Source organism: Ochotona curzoniae, unplaced genomic scaffold, assembly GCF_017591425.1.
Source record: "Ochotona curzoniae isolate NIBS_2020 unplaced genomic scaffold, NIBS_Ocur_1.0 scaffold_3208, whole genome shotgun sequence".
NCBI classification, from domain to species: domain Eukaryota; kingdom Metazoa; phylum Chordata; class Mammalia; order Lagomorpha; family Ochotonidae; genus Ochotona; species Ochotona curzoniae.
Window position 1 is genome coordinate 26,769,382 of NW_024467106.1, and position 22,711 is coordinate 26,792,092.

A 22,711-nucleotide genomic window follows, 5' to 3' on the forward strand; every position below is an offset into this window, starting at 1 on the left:
CAGGAAGTAGCGCAGAGCAAAGAAGAGGCAGCAGGCGAGGATGCCAACAAAGGAGGCTCGGTCCACCGCTCCGGCCAGGAGGGCCTCGAGTCAGCGGTAGGGGTCAGGACCCATCGATCCGAGCCTCCCTCTCAAGCACCCTTCCTACTCACCCTCGCCTCCTCCAGGACTGACGTCCCGGGGGCGACTCCAGGAGGCACGACCCCCACGGGGCCGCCCCTCCAGCCAGGCCAGGACACTACCACGACCGGCGGGGAGAGACCCCACTGCGGCCGAAGGCAGCAGAGACCCTCTGAAGGCCGCCCGAGGCGCTCGGCCGCATAGCCTTGTGGGAATTGAAGTTCGTATCCTCGGGAGCGCCGCAGTACACCGCCCTCTGGCCTTGGTATCCCACAGGGCGCCGCGCGCAGAGGACTCGGTGGACCTGGGCGGAGAGCCTAATGGGAAAGGCAGTTCTAGACGCCCACTGACGTACCCCGGTGCGAGAAGTGAAGGACTACATTTCCCGACGTGCTCCGACGAGGGCAGGACCCGGAAGTGAGGGTTGCGAGGCCCCTCTGGAAGTTGTCCCGGGTGTTCGCCGCTGGAGCTCCGGGTCGGGAGGACGAGGTGCGGCTGCTGCTGCTGGGAGACTCCTCCGCTGCCGCCGGCTCCTGGAGCCCAGCCCTCTCCTAACTCAGCTCAGCCCAGCCCAGTCCCCGCCGCCTACGCCTGTCCCTGCCGCAGACCCCGGCGCTACCATGAATCCCGCCGTCTTCCTATCCTTACCCGACCTCAGATGCTCCGTGCTGCTCCTGGTGAGTGTGTGAGGGAATGACAGACGCACCGACGGCCTCCTGCCCTGGCCGAAGGGCGACCCGCCTACTCTTTGGGCTCATCTTTGCTTTCCTGTCGCTTTCTCCGACAGCGACGAGCCTTCCCTCCCCCCACCGCCTTCACTCCGAGCCGTCTGTCTGCTTCCCAGGCCTGGGTCCCTGCGGCCTGAGAAGCCATGGTCCGGCTTGGGACCCCCTAAACAGGAGAGTGAGTCCTGGGAGAGGGCTACAAGGGCGGCTGGAGGGTGGGATGTCCCCGCCGAGGAGCCGAGGAGCCGGGGAGCGGGCTGCGGGTGCAGTCACCGGGCTTGAGGACCTGATGGTGGCCCGATTCGACGAGGACCCAGGAGGGCCCCAGTGTTCTGTGCCACCCCGCCGGGCCAGGGAAGCGTGTCGACCCGACAGGTGCTGGGATTGTGCGAATCTCACTCTGGAGCCCTGAAACGGTGCCCGGGTTGGCCGAACCCTCTGTTGTGGCCTGCCGCGATTGGTTGGGAACCCGGAACTGGAGCTGGTTTGGTGTCCACTGGGGGAATAAGGGTTTGGAAAAGTGGAGATTGTGGTTATCCGACAGCCTCAGTTCAAGACTTCCCTCCAGGCTGCTTACAGCCCTTTCTTACTTCCATCACCACCGAGGTTTCTTCTTCAGGGCACTTCACTTAGGAATGCCTTAGCTAGGTCCTCAGCATCCATATGCCATCACTACTTCACTACTGAACTCCCTGCCTTGCAGTACCGCATCACAGAAGAAGGTCTGTCCCTTGTCTGTTTATTTTTTTTTTCCCAAAGTACACCTTGAACGTGCAACCTAATATGTCAGCATGTCTGGTCAAATTGGAGCAGAAGTGAAGGACCAACTCCATATGGTACGAAGATGTACTCGTAACTGGAGTTTTTTTTTTTTTTAAGGTTTATTTTTATTGGAAAGGCAGATATAAAGAAAGGAGGAGAGACAGAGAGGAAGATCTTCCGTCTGATGGTTCCCTCCCAAATGACCGCAGTTGCTGGGCTGCTGGGCTGATTCAATCTGAAGCCAAGAGCCAGGACCTTCCTCCAGGTCTCACATACAGGTGCAGGGTCCCAAGGCTTTGGGCTGTCCTCGACTGCTTTTCAAGGCCACAAGCAGGGAGCTGGATGGGAAGTAGGGTTGCCTGGATTAGAACCAGTGCCCATATGGGATCCTGGCTTCTTGTTCAAGGCAAGGACTTTAACTGCTACGCTGTCGGCGCTGGGCCCATAATTGGACTATTGTTAAAATGTTGCTTAAGTGTGTTTTGGAAAGCCACGTTTAAGATGAAAATTACTGAATCAAACCCTTTTTAAAGTTTCAGAAACAAGTGACTCAGAAAGGCAGATAGTTCGTTACAGGCAGAACTGGAACTAGAAACAGGTTTCTTGATTTGCATCGCTTATTCCACCGTGTCGCATTACCTTTTTAAATAGTTCATTCGAAATAGTTTTCTCTTTTCTTTGTATCCTGTAAACCATATGCCAAATCCAGATACAGCCCTTGGTCCTTTTTCAGAAAAAACACTGTGAAAAAGTAACAGGAACAATCAGAACTCCAAGTTATATATAAACATAGTCGTGTTAAATGGTAGAATGTGGTATTTCAACAGTGAATGACTTCTGTGTAGTGGAGAAGATTCCAGATGGGACTTATTACACTGCAATTCTTTTTCCCTTCAAGAACTTTCAGATTAATACTATTATTACAGACCACCTTCTCAAGGACACTAAATAGTAACCTTTTCCTCATCCGTAAGATGGCTTGGTTTATGAATTGTCAGAAATGATTTTAGGTGGTTGAAATATACAAAGAACAAAAATATTTCAAAGAAGAGCTCAACTCTGAATAGGAGTTCTGTGTAAGATACACTTTCCCTCATATTGTATTTTTGTTTGTTTGAAGAGCTAAGTTTTAGAAGGAGAAAAATTATTTTGAAATAATTTATAGTTTTTATACACAATCTATCCACCATATCAAATGTTCAAAATTGATTTTTTTCCAGACAAAATATACCTGTATCTCAGGGTCTGCGAAAGTATTGTCTTGTTAATATTGTGTGTATTTAGCTTATTAAGCAAACATAGGGGAATAAAAAATTAGGAGATGAGACACTACAGATTGAGATTAATGAGCTGGAAAATAAAGCCCAGGAAAGGTTTAATAAAGTAGAATTACAAGCCAAGCTAGATCTAATTTGAACACAATATTTACCTAGTGTTATCATTTATTAGTTAGCAGATATTTGTAGAACATCAATCTTTTTACAACTTTGAGTTGATCAGCTGACAGTTCTATTCTGGTAATGCAAACTGCATTCTCAGTGTCCCACCTGTCTGATAGTATGTTCTCTGTGGTCCCCAGTGTACTTTCCTCCTCTTCCAGTTTCTGCTTTCACACGTGAAGTTTATTTCCTCCCACACATAGCCACAGACAACCTAGGTTCCACTTAGCCAAGGTCATCAAGCTTTCCTTACATATCCTGGTCTAAAAAGCCATTATATTCTGTGCAAGGATTGTTTTTTACACTCCATATCTCAGTGTTGAAGAATTATACCTATTCAAATCTAGTAATGTTCGTAATAGCTGAAATATTATATGGTGTGTTAGCTGTCTTTTCCCTGATCTTAGAAGCAGTTTGGAACATATCACTCTGTGCCTAAATAGCCTTGCTGGGTAGGTAACTTAATGTACGAAAGCTCAGTGTGGTAGCTTTTCTGAGCTGAAACACACACACACACTCCCTCCCTCCCTACCTCCCTCCCTACAAGCTTCATTCTCCAAATGCCATCAATGACTAGGGCTCAGCCAGGGCAGAAGCTGGAAACTGGGAATTCAATCCAGGTTTTTCTTGTGGGAGGCAGGAGCCAGATCACCTGAGCATTTGCTGCTGCCCCCCAGGGTCTGCATTGTCAGGAAGCAGAGTCTAGAGCAGAACCTAGCGCACTCAACATCTTAACTGGCATTCTAACCACGAAGCCAAGTGCCTCCCCTAAACTTAGCTTCTGGAGCTGGCATTGTGTGGTATTTATTAAATACAGTAAAAGTATGGACGAATTCAGAGGTGACAGTTTTTGTTTGTTTGTTTGTTTGTTCAAGATTTATTTTTTGAATGCCAGAGTTACAGAGACATGGCTGCAACAACTGGGCCTGGTCCATCCAGGAGCCAGGACTCCATCTGCGTTTTCCAAGCAGGGGCCAGGGACCCAGGCACTTGGGCCATCTTCTGCTGTTTTCCCAGGTGCATTTGCAAAGAGCCTGATTAGAAGTGGAGTAGGTGGGACTTGAACTGGCACCCAGGAATGCCAGGATTACAAGCGGCTGCTTAAGCCATTCTGCCAGAGTGCTGGCTTCCGTGAATATCAATAAGTACAGACTCCAGTGTTGACAAAGAGTTCTTTTGGATGCATGTACTGCAACTGATAACTAGTTGTGTTAGTCATCTAATTAATATAACTTGTCCCAGGTCTGTGGCTTACAGAAATCTGACTGATCAATGAGAGTTGCCTGGGGTGTTTTTTAAAAGATTTATTTATTTTTATTGGAAAGGCAGATATAAAGAGTGGGGAGAGACAGAGAAGATCTTCCGTCCAATGGTTCAAGCGGCTGCAACATCTGGAGCTGTGCCAATCTGAAGCCAGGAGCTAGGAGCTTCTTCCTGGTCTCTCATGCAGATACAGGGTGCCAAGGCTTTGGGCCATCCTCGGCTGTGCTGTCCTCAACTGCTTTCCCAGACCACAGGCTGGGAGCTGAATGGGAAGCGGGCTGCTAGGATAAAAACCAGTGTCCATATGGGATCCTGGTGGCATGTTCAACATGAGGACTAACTGCTATGCTATCATGCTGGGCCCTGCCTGGGGTGTTTTAATAAAGTGATGTCTGAGTCTTCTATCAGGTTCTATACCAGATTGGATATATCTGTGAGACTTGGGACATTGATGTTTTAAATCAAACTTTTTCCCAGCTGATTAGTTTTCTTTAGTGCATCTTTCTAAAAGGTAAAAATTAAAAACAGCATCAACCAGAATACTATTTTCAAATCAGGAAAATTAACGACTTTTTTTGCATTAGCATAAGTCATTAAAAATTTTTTTCATTGTTTTCTTTGTAAGTGATTGCTCAAAGCAATGGGCATCTAGGGTCCATACATTCCAATGGATTTATATGTTTCCTATGTAATGTTTAAAATCTGTATGTTCCCTCCCCACCTCTTTTCCTTGTAAAATTTATTATTTTTTTGAAAGATTTATGTCTTTAACCTGAGAGAGTTATAGGGACAGTGCAGTGGCATAATAAGCTAATCCTGTACCTGCTAATGTTGGCATCCCATATGGGCACTAATTCGATCTCAGTTACTTCGCTTCAGATCCAGCTCTGTTTATGGCCTGGGACAGCAGTGGAAAATGGCCCAAGTCCTTGGCCCTTGCACCCACCTGGGAGACCAAGACAGAGCTCAGCTTTGGCTGTGGTCATCTGGGGAGCGAACCAGCAGATGGAAGATTTTCCTCCCTCCCTCTCTCTTTCTCTGGCTCTCCTTCTCTGTAAAATCTTATTTTCCAAATTATATAAAAACTTATATATTTTTATTGTATTTTATAATATATATTAGTTCTTAAAGTCAAGAATGACAAAGGAAGATCTGCCATCACTGGTTAACTTCCCAAACGGCTGCAATGACCATAGCTGAGCTGATCCAATGCCAGGAGTCAGGAGCTTTTTCCAGGTCTCCCACATAGGTACAGGGACCCAACTACCTGAGCCAATCAGTGCAGTTCTCCCAGGTCATAAGCAGGGAGCTGGATCGGGTATAGGAGCAGCTGGGACTTGAACTGGCAACTATATCCAGAACTTCAGGCAGAGGATTGGCTAAGCCACTGTATTGGCCTCTGTTTTAATTTATTTAGACAGCTAGATCTTCCATCCTGTAAAATTGCTCATATTTTGAGTATTTTTATTGCGTCCTTGTAATGTAGCTTTTTGTTTCACTGTTTCTTAGAAATTTGTAATTCACTGTATGTGGTCTTTTTTTTTTTTAAAGATTTATTTTTATTATTTTTTATTGGAAAGGCGGATATACAGAGAGGAGAGACAGAGAGGAAGATCTTCCATGTCCGATAATTCACTCCCCAAGTGAGCGCAACGGCTGATACTATGCTGGTCCGAAGCCAGGAGCCTCTTCGGGTCTCCCACGCGGGTGCAGGGTCCCAAAGCTTTGGGACTGCTTTCCTGGGCCACGGGCAGGGAGCTGGAAGGGAAGCGGGGCTGCCGGGATAGAACTGGCGCCCATATGGGATCCCGGGCGTGTAAGGCGAGGACCTTAACCACTTGCGCCACCGGCGCCGGGCCCCACTGTATGTGGTCTTAACTACCAGCTTATTATATATTGTTTGGTTCATTTGTTTCATTTCTCTGTCAAATTTTAGTTTTGCAGTGTGAGATTTACTGCTTCAAAGATCAGATCTATGAAGCAACTTATATGTATATTTGTATGTCTTAATTTTTTATCTGCTTTCTCCTAATACAAGAAAACTTTAAATATATGTATATATTAATTTTTTTATTATTTACTTCCTTTGTTTTAAACATGTGCAAAGTTTTTTTATTTTTATTTATTTGTTTCCCACATCTTTGATGAAATTGTTGCATTGCAAGCAATTAGTCATACATTTGTCTACTTTATTGAAAAAAAAAACTTAAAAATCTCACAGAGATTTTATTACAAATATTCCTTGTTTCTTATTAAACCTCTTGTGTGTTATTGGGAGATTTATCAAACCATTATTGTTTTCATTCTTTCGTGTTACAAATAGTTCTGCAAACAGGAACTTGTGCATACTTGGTTTTGATAGTGTATCTTTGAGATAGATTGCTGTGAGTGAAGTTGCTAGGCCAGAGGGTAAATGTGTACAGTATCTGTAACTTTGTGGGTGTTGCTAGATATCAGGAAATTGTTCTGTAGAGGGGCTGTGCAGATTTGTGGTCTCACTGTTAGTGGGACACTTTCCCTTTTGCCTTAGCAAGGTCTGATGTCCCGGTTGGGTATTTGTCAGTCTGAAGGATGAAGTGATGGCAACTCAGTGTATTTTAATTTGCATATTTTTGTGATTGAACTGTTTTAATATGTCAAGGTACTGCTCTAACTCCCTAATTACAAGTTTGATTGGATATTTGTTTCGATATTGGATATTTGATTTTCCTTAGGAATATGTTCAACCTATTATCCATGGAAGGAGTATTGTGCTTTGGTCACGGCTTTCCTGGTATTGACCACTGCCATTCTCTGTTTCCTCTAACCATAGAAATGATTAAAAAGGTTTATTTTTTAGAGCATTTATTGATCTTTAGCTTCCTTGACTCTATAGAGGGACCATTTATGGCCCAAGCAGCAGAAACTGTCATCTAATTGTTTGTATTGTTTTCCTATCATTTGAATGCTTGTTGGCAATCATATATAGAGAAGAGAAGAGAATTGAGATGCATATCATGCCTCCAAGAAGTGTGTAACTCAGTAAGTAAGCAGGATGCCGGAGAGAAGTGCTGGGGCCTTAAGGAGTATGTAGGAATGGGCTATATGTTCTGTTACATACAAGTGTGATTTTGAGCTTGAGCATTCTTCTTCCAAGTAGCTTCACTTTAACAATATAGCCTAGTGATTCATATGCATATGAAAATTGAAGTTCTGCTTTAGATGTATGTAAGAAGCAAATTACTTCTCAGTGGAAGAATTAGGGAGGATAAGTTTGGGCAGTGCCTTGAAGGGTTAAATTGATGAGTTAATCTTCAAACTGGTTAGACTGAAGATAGCGTGGATTGTGGTCACCCAGCTCCTGGACCATCACCTGCTGTCTGTCACGGTGTGCATTACCTTGAAGCTGGAACGGAAAGCTGAGCTCAAACTCCAAGCTAGGTAGTCAGGTGTGGAATGCAGCTCTGCTAAGTGGTGGTTCAACTACTGTGCCAAATGCCCCAGCCTGTTTCTGGTTTATTAAGAAAGCTTGCTGTCTAATTTTCTGAGATGGCCAGGTATCAAAATCACACTAAAGAAGCTGGCAAACCCTTTGGCTAGCTTCTGTTATGATTTGTTATCAGCTTAGCAAAAGTAAAATGAGAGTCTTTATTGCTTTTTATCAGTATTTGACCTGTCTAACTCAGGAAGAAAGAGGAATACAATGTATTTTGGAGGAGTCTTGTGTAATGTAATGGGTCTCTGGCCTTGATTCCTTGTCCTTGTGAAGACTGAAATAAAATTATTGTGGTGGGATCCTTTGTGATATTGTGATCAAGTTCTATGTGATCCCTCCAGCCTTGTGATTTTACGTTGTAGAACTTGGCATATTTTATTGAGCTGCAATTTTAAACTGCTTGAATTTGAACATATACTTTACTAGTACAGTAGAGAAAAGTAAAGAAAAAGAAGGTAGAAACCATTTCAGAAAACATTGTAGTAGTTGAGCTAAAGAAAACTGTAGACTAAATAATAAGAGTTCCAATATTTCTTTCATTTTCTCCTTAAGAATATTATGGCCTGAGTGGTACCTTTGGTAATTGGATTTAAAAGATTTAGGAAGAGGTGTTTGGAAATCAGAGGAGTTTTTGACTTTGAGAAAAGGAATGAGGTCCTTTTTTTATTTCCAGATGGTACTACTGTTAGAGATTTGTTCAACTCAGCAGGTGGGTAAGGATAGAAAAACCTTGAGGGAATCACAGGCAATAATAGTGAAGTTATATTTGATTTGCACTGACCTGTTCCTTTAGATTCACTACAGTTAAATACGTTTCAGTCAGAGTTCTGTATTTCAAGTGCTCTGATATCCACATGTGTAAATGGCTGCTCTGTTGAACAGGTGGTGGTCATTTCTACTGTCACAGAAAGCAGATAGTGCTGGTTTAGACCTTTATTCTTGCTGTTTGCCTCAGAACCCAAGATAAAGGTGTGATGATGAAGAAAATGCCCCAGGTAATGGTATTTCAGGGCTGCTTAGGAAGGGACAGTGGTAACCTGGAGGATGTCAGTGATCTCAGCAGTGAGCGCAAGCTTGGCTTTTGGTTGCCTGAGAGCAGATGTAGTAAGGCACTCAATAACGATAGTTAAAATAAAACAAGCGAATTTGAAGAGTGACAGTGCTGATTCTTTTAGTATTCCAAAAAGTCAAGTAAGGCAAGGTGTTTTTTTTTTTCTCAAGGTCTTAGTTTATTCAACTGCACATTACTAGGATTAAACATTTTTGTTTCCTAATTCTAATGAAATGTGAATTGACTTAAGGATTATAGGGTCTGCGGTCTCTCTGTGGAAAAATACCTTATGAGGACTACTTAAAAGGGATTTTAACTGATACTTGAGGGGAAACTTTATTAAATAAAAACATACAAACTTTGATTTATTTATTTTTTAAGATGTATTTGTTTTATTTGTGAGTCATCCTCTGTGCTTTTTCCCAGGACTTGATCAGGGGGCTGAATGAGAATTGGAGCTGCTAAGACAGGGTTTGGCACATCTGTAGGGTGCTCGGATTCCCATGTCACAGGCTGAGGCTGCCTGTTCTACACCAGCCTCATGCCTTAATTGTGGTCAGCTACTTTACCTGTCAGTGATGGCCTATTGTTTTGTAAATGTTTGTCTCAGAATATCAGAAGGTAATCTGTGAGGGAATTTAAGCTTCTAATTTGATAAATTCATGAATTAATGTGAATCTTTGCCTCCTTGAAAATAGCAAGAAATTATATAAGCTGTGGAGAGTAGTATTTTGTGCATGTTGAGAAGCAACTTTCTAAATAGTTCAAGAAAGCTCCAAAATAGGAATTGAAGTATTTGGTGACGGAGTATAGATTATGTAAATATAGATATTTACGTGCACACACATTAAAATGCCAAATAAAACGAACATTTCTTGTTTCTTTGGGCAAGGTAGTGTCATATTTACATGCCTGCTGTGTAGGTGTCTTACTGAATTTGAAGTTTGGGAAAACTTTTAAGAATTATTTACATATAGCATTCAAATCTGTGCGTAAAGAACAATTTCAAATGATAAGCATTGTGCTTTAGAGTTGTCCCTTTGCTGTTTAGTCTTAGAGTTCTGACCCAAATACAGTTAATCTAATTGGTGATGGATATTCTGGGGTGGGTGTTTTGTTTTTTTGTTTGTTTTTTTTTTGATAGTGTAATCAAATACCTGGAGCAGGATAACTTAAGTGGTTTATTTAGCTCACAGGTTTGGAGGTCAAAGGCATAGTGCTGGTACCTGTCCTTGCTGAAGGTGGTAGCTTTTTACTGGTTCATTTCTGTGTAGCATGTGGCATGTCTATGTTGTGTCTACTCTCTGTCCTGCTTCTTGGGAGGCCACAGTAGTCAGTCAAGGAGACTGCATTCTCACTTTATCTAAACCTACTTTCAACACCATGGTTGGATTAAGTTTCCCTACTTGGAACTGTTAATATAGGACACTGAGCTTAAACTTAGAAGGTCTCTGTGAGACTAGCTGTATGCGAACAGTAACAACGTTCTGAATTGATGTCATCTTCTGAAAGTGCTCCTTTTTTTTGAGGTCAAAGTGATTTCTTTGAAAAAAAAATCTACTCAAGGGCTGAAATAAAGGACAAAGCCACTGCCTGCAATGCCAGCACTTCTTTGGGTATTGGGTTGTGTCTCAGTTGCCCCACTTCTGATTTAGTTCCTGCTAATAATGGCCTGGGGAAAAACAGCAGAAGATGGCCCAAGTCCTTGGGTGCCTGCCACCCACAGGGGAGACCCAGCCTAGGCTGGCCACTGCAGCCAGGGAGTGAACCCATGGATGGAAAATCTCTCTCTCTCACTCTTGCACTCACTCTCTTCCCCTTTTCTCTCTTTCAAATGGACACATAAATTTTCTAAGGTAAAAAGGAAACAAAGCTACTCAAATTGACTTATTCCCCTTTGTTTCTAGGTAACAGGAGTTGTTTCTATTAAAAGGGTTACTGTTTCTCACAGGAAGTTTTGCAATCAAACAAAAATATGGTATTATTGCAAAGATACTCATGCATAGGTCTTTGTCTTCAAATATATAAATTAAAAAGAAAACCTAGAAGAATGTTGTTCAGGGATCCGATCCAAGATTTTAGTGCAGATCTTGTATCTGCTACTTATCACTCCAGTTTATTAGTGTTAATATTTAGATATATCTGACTGATGAGGGTTGGTGGTCCTGCTTGCTGCTGTGGTTTTATGGAATAAAAAGTGGTAAAAGTGCCATTGCCTTTGTGAATGTTTAAATCTTTTTCTAGTGCAAAAAGTTAAAGGCTTGTAATACTTTCATTAACTATTATGGGAAAAAAAACAGTGGAACTTAAGTGAGGGAAGTTAGAGGATTGTGTTTAGGGGAGTTGTGTTTGGTTCACGTTACTGAGAAAGTGAGCCTAGAAGTCAGTGAGGGAGTTAGTCATTTGGGTTTCTGAGTGAAGGAGCCTTATAAGAGGCTCATAAGCCTAGTCCAGGGCAAAGTCTCTATATGTGGGAATGCCCCAGGCATATTCAGGAAATTACAAGAGAGGCCTTGTGAGTTAGGTACAGTGTGGTAGAAATTCATGCAGTTAAAATGCACTTTGCAAAACTGTATTTTCTCTTACAGATGTCATTTATTGATGTTTTCTCTTATTTTTTGCTTTTTTTTTTTCAGTTGCTGATCTGAAAGTTAGATAGAGCTTCCTAACTATATTGGTAGTGTTATTGATTTCCGTGGCTTTAGTCTACTTGTTTCTGCCAGGAGTAGACTTGACTGATTACTCTAGTGTATCTGTAGTATATTAAGTAAAAAGTATTTTCCATGAGTGAAGGAAGGGCACAGTTTGAATTGTGAAAAATACTATTGTAATGATTTAAATTCTTGAAAGATTTCCTGGGTGTGTATTTATTCCTGAAAGTAATGTACCTTCAGGGAAAGCATAATAGAAGAGGTGCCTATATCAGCCACTGGTAGCGGTTTAGGGATTTTCCTTTCAGTTTTGTTTGGTATGTTTTTGAATGGATTTTTAATGCTGAAATATGTATTTATTCAGGATCAGATTTTTGTTTACTTTTAGTGTAGAGTAGGCTACTGGTACTTGGGAATTAAGAGGAAAAACAGGACCTAGTAAAATGGCTTAATTAGCTAAATTGTCACCTTGCAAGTGCTGGGATCCCATATAGGTGTTAGTTCATGTCTCAGCTGTTCCACTTCCCAACCAGCTCCTTGCGTGTGGCCTGGGAAGCAGTGGAGGATGGCCCAAAGCTTTGGGCCCTGCACCCAGGTGGGAGGTGTGGAAGAAACGCCTGGCTCTTGGCTTCAGATCAACTCAGCTTGACTGTTGCAGCCATTTGTGGAGTGAACCAGAGGATGGAAGATTCTTTTTGTCTCTTTTTTGATTGACCTTTCCAGTAAAAATAAATTTTTCTTTTTAAAAAAGCTATAGTCACGGACCTATATGTATTTTACTCTTAGCTCTTTGAGATGACTCCTGGTTTTACCACTTAACTTCAAAAATTTAATCTTTCTGAGATTCCAGAATTTATTGGATGTGGATAAAGACCCCGTTCTGCTCTTCTGTGAACTCTGGAGAAAGAAATACATGCGTCCATGGAGCATTGGGGTCATTGAAAACCAGCTTTTGGTTTCTTTGCTTTTTATTGTAAGAATACATGTTTAGTATATTTGAAAGGAAGTGAGACAGAAACACACATTAATCCATACATTCACACAAAGATTTAAGAGAGATCTCCCATTATTTGCTGGTTCACTGTGGAAATGCCTTCAACAGTTAGGATGCACAAGACCAAAGCTGTGGAGCCATGAACTCCATTAGTTTGCATCTCCCATGTGGGTGTACATCATAATCTGTTGCATTAGCAGCAGGAAGCTTGAGTGGAGATAAAACCTTGCTACTCTGGTAACAGGATGCAGGTGTCGCACGTGGCAGTTTACATGCTGTGCCAAACACCTGGGAGACTGTTTTGGTTTGTCAGATAATAGATACTCAGTAAATGTTATTAGGCTGAGAGAGTGAGCAAAGAAATGTGAATACATATACCTTCTGGGGAACTTTCAAGTAGTTGTCATTTTGTGTGCACTACAGTAATGTGCTTGGATGGCTAGCATCTAGCCCCTATGATCTTCTGATCCTAATAACTGCATTGTCATACTGACAAAAGCAGCCTCACAAAGGGACTATTAACAGAGTAGTCTAATGCTCACTCTTAGGACAGTACTGCTTAGCTGTGTTTGTAACTACTTACTTTGAATTGTACTTAAAATTATTATGTAATTATGAAGATACTTACTTTATGGATGTGCATGTAGCCTGGATTTGAACCCTGTTCTGCCATTAATTTGCACTATCACTCAGCTTATTTGGCTCTTACTAGTTTAGCAAAATGTTTTTATTTCTACTGTAAGTCAAATACTGCAGGGTTTCAGTTTTCTCATTTATAAAATGAAGACATCCAATTTCTGCTTCAGATGTTTTGTGTTAAAAGATACATGCTTCTAAGCTGTAATTATGTTATTGGTTACTTAAATATTTGTAAAAATATTTGTGCATTATTTGGGTGTGATTCAAGATTTTTTAAAAAAGATTTATTTACTTGAAAGAGCTAGAAAGAGAGATCTTCCATCAGCTGTTTCACTCCTCAAATGGTTATAATGGCTGGAGCTGTGCCAGACTGAAGCTAGGAGCTCAGGTGTTCCTCTGGGTCTCCCATTTGGATACAGGGGTCCAAGTATTTGGTTCATTTTCTGCGGCTTTTCCAGATGTGTTAAACGGGCACTGGATCAGAATTGGAGCAACCAGAACTAAACAATTGTCAATATGGGATGCTGGCACCAGCTTTACCCATATCAGGCATAGCACCAACCCCAAGTTTTTGGTTTCTTCTTTTTTTTTTTTTTTTTTATTTCTCCAGAAGGCTAGGTGTGTGATGTATATCCTTTTCAGGGGGTACTGATGTGTTCTGGAAGTAGTTCTAACCTTTGGATTTTCAGGAATACTGTCAACACTAGGAGGTAGCTAACTTTAAAGTTAAAATGGTCTGCTTCATTCTTGGCTCTTCCTGTTTTTAGTTGAGTAATGTTAAAGTTCCTGATTTTTCTGAGCTTTATTTTCTAAGCTAAAAGTGGGATATTACTTTGCTAAGTCATAAGATTAATGTATACAAAGTAGTTTGCATCATGTTTGGTGTATAGGAGATAGTTGTCTTGATAGGTGATGAGTAGAAAGGAAAAGTTGTTGAATGAAAAATTTTAGAATTGCAAAAGTATTTTGAAGGAGGGTGGTGCCTATGCTGACCCTCTTTCTGTGATTGTGCTGTCTTTTGACCCCCTGAGTTGAGTAAATGGGGTGGAGCTTTTTGTGTTAAATGAGTCTAAATATTCATAGTTCCTTAAAATACTTACTTGCTTGTCTCTTTCCCCTAATAAGTTATGGTACTATCTTATCAAAATAGAAACAAATATAATTATGATTGATGGGAATAAACATCTACTTTGATATGCATTTCTTGTTTTTAATAAAAAAGCGAATAAATTCCTTTTAAATTGTACAAATGAAAGTGGAGAAACATGTTTTAAATCCTGCTGTTTGAAAGGTATCTTCAACTTCACATAGAAAGTGGCTTTTCTATTACTATGAGAATTCAAAGTCATTCAAAACATATATCTGTAACTGTTGTAATTGACTAAGTATATGGAAAATGATGGTTTTTCTTTAGAAGTATATAATCTTCTGGTTGAATTTAATAAGGGAAGAGTAGGTTATTACTGCAGGCTTTTGGTCACTGAATAGATGAAAAAAATAAAAAATCCTATTTATGTAAGTATGGAAGATTGCAAATTGCTAGTTATACAATTTCATTTGCTCCTGTAAGTCTCACTTAAAACTAGAATTGTCCTGTAAATATTACTTTCACTGTAAAGTTATTTACAGAGAAGCGTGTATTATATTTACTAATTCTGGTAAGTTTTGGACATTGATCTAAATATGTCTGTAGATTTGGTGGAAGCCAGGATATGACAAATCTTTTAAAATGTAGATTTGTAATAGAAATTAGTTGATGAAAACCTATTTGCAAATAAGATGGTTTATAAGTCAGTTTGGTTAAATAAGAGTTTATCATATGATCTCCTGTTCTCATGAAACATACCTCATATTGGATAAATGGATAGTTAGTTGGAACAGGAAATAATTCGTCAACTTAACAGCTCAACTAATTTCATCTGTTCATAGAAGGGACTGTTCGTGTAATACTTGTAGTGCTCTCTGCCTTCTTCCAATCCCTTAATTTTTGTATCATGCTTTCTATAAGCCTTTTTTTTTTTAAATGTTTGACAATCTTCACATAGCTAATTAGGAATTAGGGCACAAAGGCTCAGGGCTACAGGAAAGTGGGTAAGACTATGATTTCCACATTTTTTTCTATATCTGGAGTAAAGGGGGAGGTAAAAGGAGAAGCCATGCCCAGCCTCCCACCTGCCCCAGGTCCCTGATGTGGGGCATGCTCCGAGGATCTTGCTCAGGTAGTTTTGATAATTCAACAGTTATGAATTGCTGCCACTCTCGCCATTCCAAGCACGATGAGGTCGCTGAAGAATCCACTGATTGACATAGTCCATCTTAGAGTGTCCGTTTCCCCTGTTTTTCACTGCCAACATCTGGCTGAGGTAGTTGATTGATTTGTTCTGTTCTCTATCTTTTCATGGCTAGGGTTCTGAGTCTGGCAGTCCAATTGGGGGCATCCCTGAAGAAACTTTGAAGTGTTCCTAGACCAGGTTCTTGTGTGTACAGACCATCTCCCCAATCAGCTGGTGGTTGCAATTGCTGGGTCGGTTCTGTTTCCAGCCCTGTCTTCCACTGGAACCAATGGGTATTGCAGTCCAGCCTGATTCTGCCCACTTCATACTTGGTCCTCACATAAGCTTTCTATATAAGCCTTACGATGTTTGCATCTTATGTCTTATGTGCTTTTCATAGTTGGTCATGATGGCTCCTTGAAGTAGATTGTGAACTTTTGAAGGGCATAATAGGATTTAATTTCCTGCAGGCACTACCTGTCTAAATACTTCTACCCTTACAGGTTCTCAACCAAGTACTGATACTTGGTATCATGAGCTGAAAGAAGAATGGGTGAATAGATTTCTTGGTGATTTGTTTATGAGAAGAGAAGGGTGAGCAGATGTTCAGTTTTGTTAGACAAAACTCTGTTGTAGGCTATCTGTCATGGCAAGTGTTCAGATGGAGGGCAGCTGGCCACTGAGCCAGAGACTCCTGTATACAGTGCAAAGGGAGGATACTCCACAGTTAGATAAGCTAGGGTTCCCTTCAACTTTGTTTTCTTAATTACTGCTATTAAGACCTAAATAAAAGAGGAGGGAGATTAATAGGGATTGAGGAATTGAATAGGAATAATCTGAGGTTTATTGCATTTTTCTGTGTTCTATATTTCCTGACACAGAAAACAAAAATTTGGAAAGTATGTTGTTTTGTTCTTTACATTAGATCTCGCCTCCTCCTTTTTTAGTTTTTGTTTATTTGAAAGGCAGAGTTCCAGAGGAGAGGTAGAGAGAACCAGAAATATTGTTTGATTAATTGATTGATCTTGCATCTGCTGCATCATTCCCCAAATAGCTGCAACAGCCTGAGCTGAGACAAAACTGAAGCCACGATCTAGGAGCTGCATCTGGGTCTTCATGTATGTGCAGGGACCTACGCACTGGAGCTGTCTTCTGCTGCTTTCCCAAGCGCAGTTAGCAGGGAAGCTAGACAGAAAGTGGAGTGGCCAGGATTTGAACTTGGAACCCATAGGGAATGCCAGTGTTGCAGGCTGTGGCTTTATTGCTCTGCCATAGTGCCAGTTCCAATGTATGATTGTTAGACGACTGAGAAAGTTCCACTTAGAGGATTATTTAGCTTACATATACACCTTATTTAAAATTTTTTATGATTTATTTATTGGGTCTGGCACAGTAGCCTAGCAGCTAAAGTCCTCGGCTTGAACGTGCCAGGATCCCAGATGGGCAGTGGTTCTAATCCCGGCAACCCCACTTCCCATCCAGCTTCCTGCTTGTGGCCTGGGAAAGCAGTTGAGGACGGCCCAAAGCCTTGGGACCCAGCACCCACGTGGAAGACCTGGAGGAGGTTCCTGGCTCTTGGTTTAGGATCGCCATAGCTTCAGCCTTTGCGGTCACATTTGGGGATCTTCTGTATCTCCTCCTCTATATATATATATCTGACTTTGCAATAAAAAATAAATCTTTAGGAAAAAAGATTTATTTATTTGAAAGGCAGAGAAGGGGTTAGAGAGAGAGATCCTCCATTTCTGCATCTGTTGGTTTACTTCCCATATGGACACAACAGCTAGGTTTGGGCCAGCAGAAGCCAAGAGCTAGGAGCTCCCTCCAGGCCTGATACTCTGATGCAGAATGCCCCACGATGATGGTCCCCTAAAGTCTGCTGCTTTAATTACTAAATAAAATGTCTATGGAAACTGCTGTAGTAGTTTCATTTACTAATAATAGGACAAGTCTCTCCATAATGATAGAGAATTTGATTTCCAGCTGATTGACACCTATGTTTTTCTCCTGTTTGCAATAGAATCCATTGGTGAGTACAGTATTATGTTTTTGGTTGCACAGAATTTTTCCAGTCATTCTCTTATGAATTAGATTTTGAATTGTTTTGTCATTTTTTAAACTGGCATGTTGATGTTAAGGCAGGTGAATTATTTTCCTTCTCTTTGGAGGTAAGAGGTCTCTAGAATACTTGCTTATGATCCTTTAATTATCATATTTGAGCTCCATTAAAGTGTTTTCTGTGTATTTACTGCAGAATAAAAGCCATTCGTGACTTCTCCCAGCTTTAAGTGGAGAGTCTTCTTTTGTGTCCACATAGAATTGTGAAATGTTTAAGAATGGAACAAATGTATCTGGTTCAGTCTGGTCCTTTGGCATTGTGGAATCTCAGCTGTATGTGAAGCACTGTGCTTGGTACTAAAGAACAAATGAAACAATATAAAACCTAAAACCTTGGCAAAAAAAAAGCAGCAAAAAACAGTAGTATATTTGCCTTTCCAACTGTGTATGTTAATGGTAATGACTTCTTTTATATGTTTATATAGTTTTAAAAGATGAACTAATGTGACTTTTGGCTTGGAGTTAATGTCCTGGAGTTGTGTCATAAAATAACACAAACTTGATATCTTAAAACATCTCTAGCCAACAATTCTATGGTTCTGGAGGCCAAATCTGAAGTAAAGATGCTTGTAAGGCTGTCTCTGAACTGTTAGAAGTGAATCTTCTTCCTTTTTTTTTTTTTTTGGTCTTGGTGACTCCTGGCATTCCTTGGCTTATAGATATATCATTCCAATTCCCATGTTTGTAAGTTATCTGTTTTGTGTATTTCTAAGTCCTCTCCTTTTTGTTGTAATTACATCATTCATTAGAATTAGAACCTGCTCCATGTCCAGAATGATTTCAAAATTGTCTGAGGCTACTTCCAAATAAGACCGTATTTGGAATCTTCTATCGACATGAAATGGTTTAGGGAATCTTGGAGATAGTGCTGTAACTCTGCTGTGCTTTGGATCCCAGTTCAGTTCCTGTGGAAAGCCCAGGATTGAAGGAAATAAGCCATATGTGTGTAGTTATATCTCAAATGGTACTTCTTAACTTATTAAATAAAACAAATGAATTCAGTACTTTATTGTGTGAATGTATTCAGGAAAATAATTTGATTGGCATTGGTAGTGGAATAAGGAAGAGTGTCTTTAAATAAAGCAGATGATGCTTCTTTTAAAATTTCTTTGATATCATTGAAAGATTTTCAGAAGTAACTTGTTATGTGTATCTCAAGCAAATATTATGTATTTTCAGATTATGTAGAACGTTTTCAAATGTTTCTGCATATAGATCTGTAGCTGGTTATATGTTCTGAGACTTCTCATGCATGTAGTAATTTGTATCCAAAAGGAAAATACTAAACAAGATAGAAATTGGTGTGGTGACCTACTTTGGACATTTGACCTTAATGATTTTATCTTTTCAGAAGGATTACTCCTCGAAGGCCTCAACTTTTCTTCTTTAAAACAAACAAAAAAAATTATTTTATTAGAATGCAAAGAGACTAACAATCTTCCATTCATTGGTTCACACTGCAAGTACCCACAACAACTGGGCTGAACCAAGAACTTCATACAGGTGTTTCGCATAGGTGCCATCAACTTCTGTCTTGCAGGATACGCATCAGTAGGGAACTGGAATTGGCATTGGAGTTGGGAATTGAATCCACGACTCCCAACAATACGGAATACAGGGATCCTAAGCAGTCTTCATCACTATGCTAAAGACTAACCATAGACCTCAGCTTTTTAATGATGGGGTATATCAGAATACATGGATTTTGAGCAGAGAGAACTTCTCTGAAATATTCTGAACAATATTATTTGAAAATATGTATAGTACTCTTTATTGGAAAGTCAGATTTACAGAGAGAAGATCTTCCATCTGCTGGCTTACTCCCCACTGACCACAATGACCAGAGCTAAGCTGATCCAAAGTCAGGAGCCTGGAGCTTCCTTCAGGTCTCCCATGTGGGTGCAGAGTCCCAAGGCTTTGGATCATCCTCTGCTGCTTTCCCAGAACACAAGCAGGGATCTGGATGGTGAGTGGAGCAGCCAATATATGAACTGGTGCCCATAGGGGATCCTGGCACATGCAAGGCGAGGACTTCAGCCACTAGGCTACTGCACCAGGCTCTGCATAGTACTCTTTAGAGCAATGTTTTTGGAACTGCAGATTGTGACACATTAATGGCTTGTGAAGTCAAATCAACATTGCCGAAAAGAAATAGAAATAAAAAAATATTTCATATTAAATGTGAAAGGATATTTTTTGGAGAGGCATGTAATTTTATCTATATGTATTGCATTGCATTGTTAAGTGTATTTCTTGCTTTCAGTAGTTTTAAAAAATCAGTTGGAAAGCGCCTGCTTATAATGTTATGATACACATTCAGGTATTAATGTTCTTATAGTCTTGTGAAGAAGATAATTGTAAATGTTGATTGCTTTGCATTTTCCAAGATGTGAAAATCATTTTTTGTGAAGCGGTTTCTGGTCTGATGATTCTCTTCAGAATGCAGATTCTAGTGAGAGACACCTTGGTGACTCAGGAATCTTTTAAGAATGTTAGGGTGCCTCTGACTGCCTAAAATCACAAGTTTAAATTGTGGTTTAGTACATGGTAACCTCAACTAATTGACTATAATAGTTGCAAGTAAAGTTTTTATGAAAGTTCTTATTGAGAAATTAGCAGTGACTTATTTAATGTTTCATTTGTAAAGTTTTTTTGCCTGGAATATATTCTTAAATCAGTTGCTGCTTGGCTGAAACTAAACTGTTCACAGCTCCAAATCACAGTTAATTGAAATATATGTTGGCTGCTACATTAGGTCCAGGTAGGGTAATAGTTCAGTGGTAACTTGTAGGTGTCTTGAGTGAAATTCAGATATAGAAAGTTAAGGATTTCCTGTATTTCATTGTTATACATGTATTACATGTTATAAAGGCGGTGGGTAATTCAGGGAGTGGCAGTTGACCACATTTGTTTCTAATTGATTGACAACCTCAAATCTCAAAACCCTTTTTGTTTTTTGTTTTTGTTTTTGTTTTCGAAAGCTCTTGTAGCTATAGGAAAATGAGCTCTCTTTCCCTCACTTCTGCTGTTTGGTCTTTTCTTTCTAACTCCATATTGTCTTGAGGATTGAAGTAAATAGTACAGTTGTGATTGTGCCAGTCCTTGTTCCATTTTTTTTCTTTATGTTTATCTCGTGGTAATTAATCAAACAAGGGACAGGCATTAGCAAGGGAGATAGATTTCTACATTTAGATTTTCTTCGACAAGCCAGTGTCATTCCCTGTTTAGTTTTTTGGTAGCAGGACTGTGAATGCTCAACTGCTGCATGGTAGTGATGAAGTCATGAGGTAATGAGCATTGAGGTGGTCAGTAGATGGTTTTAGCTCAAATGCTGGGAAGACAAACCCATTTTAGAGTTGTAGTTAAAACAGTATGTGGACTATGGGATATCATTAAAGTTTCTTTAATGATCATTTAGTTGGGATGGTATCTCACAAGTATATAGTCTCTCAAGGACTACTTCTGGTGGGAATTTGAAATTAATTTAATTAGAACTAATGCAATAGTTAGAACATTGTGAATAGTGGATTAGTATTTTACGTTTATATAATAATGGAGTCATTGTGGGATTTGGAGATACAGCTATTTTTACCCTAAGACACAGTACTCGGGAGTAGGAAACCAAGAAGCCCGAGTCATCCTGGCATTTAGTGAATATGGAAAACAAGAAATCAAAGTTTCACTAAGGAGCAATTTTGGGTCTTGTTTGTTTGCTTTTTTTGTTTGTTTTGTTTTTTGTTCTTATTTGGTGACTGTTTGCTCACTGGCAAAACAGCCAGAAACGCATGATGGCATTCTTTGGTGTAAGTATAAGATATCTTCTTCATATTTTGCAGTGTAGAAATGCAGCAACAAAAGCTGGTGCATGAGATGGGCAAAGAATTTGTTATCATAGTTTAGGAAATACTACAACCTATGCAGTATAAGCCTTAATTTTTTTTTAAAGTTAGGTGACAGTGTTGGTATTTTTAGTGTTTAGCATGCCAAAATTGTGGTATACTGCAGTGGTGCTTGAGCAAGTCCATGGAATTAAAGTAGGAGTTCATTTGGGGACAAAACCATTTTTGGTACAACGTAAGTTTTTCCAGGCAACGTGAAAAATACATGTTACCAAAAAACGGCATGAATTTCACAAAGGAGTGTTTTTTGTTTTCCAAGTTAAAATCTTACTTTTGATTCTTTTTTTCTTTTTCTGTTAATATTTTGAAGTACTCAGTTTTCTTCAGTCACTACAGGTACTGGCTGCTTTCTGTTCCTTGTTTCTCTTCCCCATTATTCCTTATCTTCCAAATACTTAACTCCTATCTCAGAGTCTGCTTTTGTGGGGAGCCTAAATATAGACTGTTCTTTTTTCTTTTTCTTTTAGTTTGATAATTTTTACATAGTTGATTAGGGCACAAAGGGTCAAGGGTTACAGGAAAGTGGATAAGACCATTGTTTCCACATTTGTGTGTGTGTGTGTATCTGGGGTAAAGAGGGATATAAAGGGAGAAGCCCCACCCAACCTCCCACCCCATCCCAGGAACACCCTCCCCCGCTGGTTCTCACATGTGCTGGTTGGGTGCTGTGGCTCAGTCTGGCATGGCCCACTATGCCTCAGCCTTTGCCAGTGGGTGCTGTAGCTTGGCCTGGCCCATCCCAAATTCCAGCTTCTGCATGCCCCATGCGGAGGGAGTTAAACAGGGTTTATCTCTCACCTACACTCACATTGGCCTTATCCATGAATGTCCCTAGGCAGCAAATACCCTAAAATACATAGAGCTCACCGCCAGGCTACCAGCAGGCAGAGCCTGGCACCCGATGGGTGCACTGGCTGCCCAAAGCCTAGGACTCACTCACTGCGTGGCAGCAGTGACCATGGCCTGAGTCCCCAGCATTGGGTCCTGCCTTGCTCGGGCACCCCCAGCAGCTGTCACGCTGCAGGGGGCTCCTTTCACCCCAACCCCATGGCCAAACACTGTCCAAACTCTTCCTGCTGCAAGTCAGTGGTGACAGGGCAGAGCCAAGGTCCTAATCCAGTTCCCAAGATTCCCTCATGGTGTACTTACCATGAGGGAAGAAATCTCTTGGGCCTGGGAATGCCTAGGACTAGTTCACTGCATGGCAGCAGTGACTGTAGCCTGAGTCCCCAGCATTGGGTCCGGCCTGGCTGGTACACCCGCTACAGCCGCCATGCTGCCGGGGAGCAGCTCCTTTCACCC

General features: G+C 40.8%; 2 protein-coding genes across 2 annotated transcripts in view; one reads left to right on the plus strand and one right to left on the minus strand.

Annotated features, from left to right (window-relative positions):
- INVS (inversin) overlaps positions 1 to 414 on the minus strand; it is a 153,464-nt gene extending 153,050 nt beyond the window's left edge. Inside the window, exon 1 of the mRNA XM_041004286.1 lies at positions 153 to 414. The gene's annotated coding sequence lies outside the window, so the exon portion shown is untranslated. The remainder of the gene's footprint in view (positions 1 to 152) is intronic.
- Positions 415 to 539: 125 nt separating this feature from the next.
- The window catches only part of ERP44 (endoplasmic reticulum protein 44), a 96,380-nt gene continuing 74,208 nt past the window's right edge, over positions 540 to 22,711 (plus strand). Inside the window, exon 1 of the mRNA XM_041004288.1 lies at positions 540 to 797. Within this exon, the coding sequence (XP_040860222.1) occupies positions 741 to 797 (57 nt within the window). The 5' untranslated portion in view covers positions 540 to 740. The remainder of the gene's footprint in view (positions 798 to 22,711) is intronic.